Below are 7,305 nucleotides of genomic sequence, written 5' to 3'. Positions count from 1 at the left end.
AAGGGACCAATTAGGCTTGATGACCTGACTGGTTGGGCAAGACCTAGCCGGCCAGCCTAGCTAGGGTGCCCGGCCGACTCCTCTTCCCTTTCAGATAGGAGGCCAAGGCTGGCCCGGATGGCCTCCCCTGCAGAATATTTACTTACAAGCATTTACATTATTTGCTTTACATTTCTGAGCATTTACTTTAAAGTCTTTACTTTATTTGCAGAATATTTATCCGCTCGAATGATTGGTCGATCGTGTGTGCATTAGACTAGGAATCTGCTGTGTAGTCTTATATGTTTCTTGCCTGGGCTTAGTTCACCTAGCTAATTCTGGAGGTATCAAGGGAAGTATTTTATTGTACGACAAAGGTGTGGTGCCTTGGTCGTATAGTTCTAGGAAAGGAAAGCTAGAGAAACATCAATGGACATAGTCAGTCGGATGGTGATAGCTTCAAGCATCCTTTGAAGTCATCCGTGTTAGCTCTAGTACACTGCCATTACCAGGGAGACCAGTTCTTCCATAGCGGGAACCGGTGCTTTGGTGCCTAAAGTAAAACTCTTACCCCATTAATACAAGTTGCGCCAAGAATAACTCGAGTCTAATTTGTGGTTACCCGTAGTCTTCTCTGAAACTCTGACAACTAGATAGGTTAGACTATGTGTGTTTTATTGGTAGGCTTAATCTATCATATCTTTTATTGGATTTTATTCCCGATTGGTTAGTAATTTCCTTAGACAAAGCAAGGTAGAAAGAAGGAAACATTTTATGCCATCAGTGTGTCCTTTAGGAAAATATAAATACGATACTCTAGAATACTATGAAGTGAAAGTACTGCATCAATAATTTTGTGCGCTTATGGAACATATAAAACGTGGGCCAAGTAATGAGGAAGCGAGAAGCCCATCTGCAAGGAAGGGCCGGCACAGCAACCAGGGCCCAATAGGAACGATACAGGAGCACAAACGCATCTACCCCTCGTCGCTACACCAATTAAAACCTAAGCTGCCCTATCGCTGATTAATGCATATGCGCTTTAATTATCTGAACAAACAGATGACGTGGCGCCTCTAACCTTCCAACAATCCCATGACGTTTAAAGAAACAAATTTATGAGGGTATAAGAAATACCAACACCAACCTAGATAGATTCACCCTAAAACATTTGTAGCTCTCACATTCGTATCTTTTTTTAGAACATGCAGGAGATCTGCGTATCATTTTATTAAGATAGAGAAGAAAATGTGTACGGTGTTAGAAAAAGACTTCGACACCCACCCACCAAAGATACAACATAATACCACACATCCAAAGAAAAAAAACACAAACTAGTGCATTAGCAGCACAGTTCTAGTAAAGAGATCACGGACCCTAGCAACTCCTGCTAGGCACCAAAGAGCGCCCTCATTAGCGATGGCTCGGAGGACATCGGCCAAGCATGGGGTAGCGCCATTAAACACACAATTGTTCGTGTGCTTCCAAATTTCCCAAGCAACCAAGATGATTAAAGAGTTTAACACTTTCTTCTCATAAGTAGGTAAACCCCTTACCATTCTTGACCACCAATTGACAAACCTAGCAGTAATCTGGGCTGGAAAGCTAGAGTAGCCAAGCCGTTGTAGGACAAAAACACCATACTTGTCAAGAAAACACACAAGTGATTAGGATGTGATTAATGGTTTCCTGAGCTTGATCACATAATGGACATGTAGGCGGGTGTTGAAGTCCTCGCTTGTCCAACCGATCTGCTGTCCAACAACGATTATTAATTGCCAACCATATAAATAATTTGCATTTCAAAGGCGTCCAACTCTTCCAAATTCTTCTCCAAGATGCAAACCTTACCGTCCCAACAAAGATGGCCTCATATGCAGATTTAGAAGTATAAATTCCTGAGTTTGAGAGCTTCCAAACATGCTGATCTGGAACTCCAACTTGTAAGGCCACCCCTTCGACCAAGTCCCAAATCTAAAGAAACTCCACAAGAACCTGAACCGTCAATGGTCCGTTAATATCTGTTACCCATTTTTTGTTGTCCAAGACTTGCACCACCGTACACCGCCTGACAGTCTTTTTGGCATCAACTTAGTCAGATTAGGAGATATCTCACTAACAGTTTTCCCTTCCAGCCATCTATCTGTCCAAAACAAGGTGGATTGTCCATCTCCTATGCAAGTCTTTACCGCCATGCTAAATAACTCACGAGAAACATGAGGCACCTGGACTGGTAGACTGTGCCACGCTCGAGCACTATCAGTCTTCTATAACGTTACAGAGCCAACGTATTCGGAGCGACCAACTCATGTACTCCAGATTAAGCACTCCCAAACCGCCATACTCAATGGGTCGGCAAACCAATTTTCGATGTGTGAATTGAAAGCTAACTTGATGGCTGACATCATGGATAGAGCCCAAGACTCCAGTTCCTTCTGTTTCACAGCAACAGCCGAACCAAATTAATGGTAGTACAGGTAGTGTTTACAAGCATTAATCATTCAAACTAAACACTAACTTCAAATATTTCCTTAATTCAAATAAAGGAATTATGTGTCATGTGTCATATTACTCAAAAACAATATCAAAAGCTCATATAAAAACTAAAATGCACACAGCTAGTCTAGTAATCATATTATCTAACAAGTATTACTAGAATGCACAAAAATATACAAAGCTCTTCTCCTTTTTTTCCTTTTCTTATTTTTTTCATTTTATATCACACCATGCATAAATTTAAACATTCATGCAAAAAGAAGAATCAAAAGAAGAAAAGAAAATATGAATACAACAAAGAGCCAAACTCCCCCTCAATTAATGCCAAAAGGATGAACAATTCCCAACTCACCTCAAAGAAAAACAAATCGAGAAGAATTCAACAGTTTCGTGAAAATTCAATTCCACATCTCCCTTCTCGACATGATCTCTCAAAAAGTGATAGCGAATATCAATGTGCTAGGTGTGTGAGTGTTGTACAGGATTTTTACCAATGTTTATAGCACTTGTATTATCACAAGAATTCTGAAGATTCTGAACAGAGGAGAGCAGCTGGTTATGTGTGCTTTCATGCATGCATCCACCTTGCTCTAATGCTTGTATGTGTGGTATTGTAATTAACTGAAGCTATATTTGTTTGATCTAATTTCTTTTATGTTTCCCAGGGAAAAGAGTTAACCATCTCTTACTCCTTGTGTTAACCTTCTCATTTTTTTCTTGACAGTTGAGGTTTCATTAAGCAAATGAAAGCATTCTGCTTCTGCACTAAAGTGCAACCCCTTACCTTTTCACAATTACATGACATGTTTGTTCAAACATACAGAAGCTCCCAGAAGGATAAGATTAAAATTATTGTTAATGAACAGACGCACAAGATTAAAATCATTAGCAAGGAACAGAAGATCGCTCTGATGATAAGTGGTAAGACACAAAAGGTTCCGCCAGGAGCCCAATATTGGAACCCAGGTCGGATTTTGTTTTTCATCACATTTTTTTTCCTAAGATGTCTCTTCTTGTTCCATAACAAAACACAAGATTACGTCAATGTAGCAACATACAGACTACACAAATACCATAACTGATATATCCGAGATTCCAGGTCAAATCTCATATGCGTCAAATTCATGTTTTTCACATAAATCCCCTATAAATCCAAAAATAAGCTAATACAGCACCCGCGAAGAATATACAAACAGTAACTCTGGAGTATTGTTATGGCACGTTCTACCAAACCTTAGACTGGATATTCACACTGCATTTTTTTTTAATTTGAAAGGCAGAATCACATTGAACAAATGTTCCATGATTTCACAATCTTGAATAGTAAAGCACACTAGTTACTAGTTAGAGCTCTGCCAGAGAAAAGGATAGCCTCCTGTTAGTGACAAAAAATGGCAACTGTCCTCCCATGCATCCATACTTATTGCCTAGCCCACCAAAGCCTATGTAAAGAATCCATTTGCACATAATACTTGTTTACAATAAATAGACTAACAATGAACCGTACTTACTTCATGGTTTCTTCTTTCGGAGGGCCTTCAGCAATCTTGTCACTCGTTTGGGTGTCTTTAGACTCTATGGCAGTGGCCTGAGCTCTCTTACTTGCAATTTCTCTTTGCATTGCTATTTGATCTTGCATTACTTTCGTCATCTCCTTTATTTGCTTCTCTTCTTTCTCCAGTTGCATGTCCGTTATGATCTTAGCATTCTTATCGATTGGTTTGAAATACTCATCTATGGCGGTTTCCTGAAAAATAGGATGGAGAACAAGTTAGCACGTTATAGATCCACAAAAAGAGAGAGAGAGAGAGAGAGAGAGAGAGTAGCATCTCTAGAAGTTACTACTACATAACATGTGCCATTCTGTTACACCTAAATTTCCATCGTATAAAATCATGGCAAACACGTAAAGCAAACAATCGATTAAACCATAGAAGATATGGTGTCCTTCAAAATCCAACAGCATGATGGCCAATCCACCTCTTACAGTCAGGTATACATGGGTAACTTAAAGCATTATTCATGATTCAAGTTGTGAGATGGTTCATAAACTAACATGTAACACTTTCTCAAAACCACAGTACACATTCCTTATGCAGGCATTCAGACATCGACTGGGTAATTTTATTTGTGGCAGGATGTCTTACAGTTTCTTCAAGCTGCTGATTGAGGGCTTGCATCTGCTGCACCATTTGACGAACCTCTGATAGAATAATTTGTTCTGGCTGCTTCCGAAGCTCTTCCTTCTTAGCTTGGGCCTGGAAAAAGTTCCTAATATTTTAAGTATTCATGTAAATGAACACAGCATGCTCATTGCAACTAATGAATGCATACACAACGATGATTGATGTTATCACCATGGATAACCAACCATGCTACCTTGAAACCATTGTTTTTGCAACATTTACAGACATTTGATGAGCTGAGTACTGAAAACTTAATAATTTCTATACTGGAATTAGGATAAGTGATCGTAACCCTTACCAACACCAAAACTATAAAAAATCAGAAAAGTGTAATCTTTTGTTTCTTTTAAAAACAAATTCATCGGTTCCCATTTATTTACATATCCCACGAGGACCCACATTGTCTTGTACTCCCTCCGTACCAAAAACAACTTCATTTCTAGCCTCTAAAATTTATCCCAAAATAAGTTCATTTATACCCTTTGCATACCCCCGGTCTGAGTTTTATCCCCTTCCATATCCTCTTTCCTACCCACCGAACAATACTACTTTCCTATTAATAATAGACTAATTTGAATACCACTTGCTAGAAATGAAGTTATTTTGGGGCAGAGGAACTTCAAGGCAGTGCATCATGGGCCAGCAGGGACGTGCATATAAGAAGCTAACACAACAACCACACCGACTGAACAGCCATCAGTTAGCATATTTGCTAATTTTATCTATTGGCTATCTCCTTGGATTGGATTATTGCATTACGAAATCCCTATTCAAAGAGAGCAATTATTCAAAGTAATTGAGTATGTAAAATAGGTACAATACGTGGTATTCTGCATAACTGTCGGCATCAGTAACCCTGCCAAATAAGCACAGTTACCATGTATAAAAGATATGGAAGTAAATAATCATTCCCAATACAAATATAAAAAACAGTTACTTGTGGTTGTGGCAGTAGAAATTGGATAAGACTACAATAAGTGGGATGGTTTGTCTGAATAAAAAGCAGATGGTAACTAGTACCACTTGCAGGACATAGCTGATATTTCCACAATCAATGAAACCAGCAACGGATATGCATTGTGAGGCACACAAAAAAGAGCACATTTGTCAATTAGACACAAGACCAATTTACCATAACAATAATCTCTTATCCGTGCCATGCCAAATTGCCAATCAGCTAAAGGAGAAGATTCCAGCTTCAATTTAACAAAACTCTACTGAAAACAAGATAACTACATCCTTAGCGGGCAACCCTATCCCATTTCAAGCAGGTCATCCCAAAGATGACAACTAGAAGATTCAGTCTTACGCTTTACCATAGTATTAGAGACTTGCAAAAGTAAAAATGCTTTCTTCAGCTTTCACATGACACAATTCATGGAAGAATAGATATGCCATCCAAGAAAATGGCCGTGTCATGGTTAAAGAAACAAAAAACACCAGCCTTACCCTCGCGATCTGCTGCTGCATCTGCAGCCTGTGAGCACGGATCCTCCTCTCCTCGTAGCCGGACAGCACCCGCACCACGAACCACGCCTTCCTCCCGAACTGCACCAGCTTATCCATCCCCGGCGAGCGGCAGGGGCACACGGCCTCGCCTCCCTCTTCACCAACCACCTGCTCCAATCCAAGAAACAATTTGCGTCATCAACAACAGGGGGCGGACCCAGGGGTGGGCCTAGGATTTTCAACTTGGGTATTTGAAATTAGAAGAGATAAAAAAAATTCTTGAGTTCTCTTCTTTGTGGCAGCTTTATCTTAAAAAAGGCCTTTAAATTAACCGTGGGAGCATTTTTTTTCTTCATTTTTCAAACGTACAAAACAACATTATACTATATTCAACCATGAACCATTCCTGGATTGAAATAAACTAAATCCTACTTCCTCCGTTTCATATAACCTGAAACGGAGGGAGTAAATCCTAAATCAAATGAACCATCCTGGATTGATGGATTTATCTATGAACTAAATCCTAATATCCTATATTCCTAATCCAAAATGTTCCTACTTCTTAACCATCTAGACATGACATCTACGGGGTACGGGCAGCAGGGGCGCAGGGCAGTTACCTTCGTCGGACTCGAACGACCGGGCGGCGTTGCTGGCGGCTGGCGCGTGGCCGGTGGAAGCCTGGTAGCCTGCCTACTGCTGCAGTGCTGCTGCCTGCTGGCGCCGTGGCGTGGTCGGCTGGCCGCTGGCGGCAGCCGGGGCGGCGCGAGCGTGGAGGGCCTGACCGGGGACCTGGGACGGCGGGCTGCGGCAGCGACACGACGCGAGACCGCGACGCCGCGACGGGGCGGGGGCGACGGGCGGGGGAGACGGGCGGGCGGCGGGGCAGGGCGATCGGCGACGGGGGGCGGCTGGATCGGGAATGGGAGGTGAGGAGATAGTGTTTGGGCGCTTTTTTTTTATTGGGCCAATGGGCCTGAAAAGGAGGAAGATTGTGGGAGGGATAGCAAGCCCTTTGGAATAAGTTCACTTTATGACCCTCAAAAGTGATCGAAATCTAATCCATGACCTTAAACCACAAAACAGGATATCTCGACCCCCAAACTCTTAAAACCAGTGCAATTTGACTCCCTGGGCGGTTTTGGAGGCCGGTTTCGCTGACGTGGCGCCTACGTGGCAGTATTGACTCGGTCTT

The 7,305-nt window shown here is 41.5% G+C and overlaps 1 protein-coding gene across 3 annotated transcripts; it reads right to left on the bottom strand.

The window, feature by feature from the left end:
• Positions 1–988: 988 nt before the first annotated feature.
• LOC127761110 (uncharacterized) lies at positions 989–7,019 on the bottom strand. Of its 3 annotated transcripts, XR_008015202.1 has the most exons (6): positions 6,731–7,017; positions 6,111–6,278; positions 4,623–4,733; positions 3,987–4,222; positions 1,831–2,414; positions 989–1,730 (listed from the first exon to the last, which is right to left on the bottom strand). XR_008015202.1 is itself a non-coding variant. In XM_052285335.1 (5 exons), exons 2-5 carry the CDS (start codon positions 6,225–6,227, stop codon positions 2,384–2,386), a joined length of 495 nt encoding a protein of 164 aa, XP_052141295.1. In that variant the 5' UTR covers positions 6,228–6,278; positions 6,731–7,017; the 3' UTR covers positions 990–2,383. The 3 variants fall into 3 exon arrangements, 2 of the variants coding, with proteins under 2 accessions (XP_052141295.1, XP_052141296.1); XM_052285335.1 differs by having other exon boundaries at positions 990–2,414; XM_052285336.1 differs by lacking the exons at positions 989–1,730; positions 1,831–2,414 and adding an exon at positions 2,446–3,902 and having other exon boundaries at positions 6,731–7,019.
• Between the last annotated feature and the right edge of the window lie 286 nt (positions 7,020–7,305).

This window comes from Oryza glaberrima, chromosome 2 (assembly GCF_000147395.1).
Source record: "Oryza glaberrima chromosome 2, OglaRS2, whole genome shotgun sequence".
In the NCBI taxonomy this organism is placed as follows: Eukaryota; Viridiplantae; Streptophyta; class Magnoliopsida; order Poales; family Poaceae; genus Oryza; species Oryza glaberrima.
The sequence above is the reverse complement of the archived record's forward strand: the minus strand, read 5'-3'. Positions and strand labels throughout refer to the sequence as shown.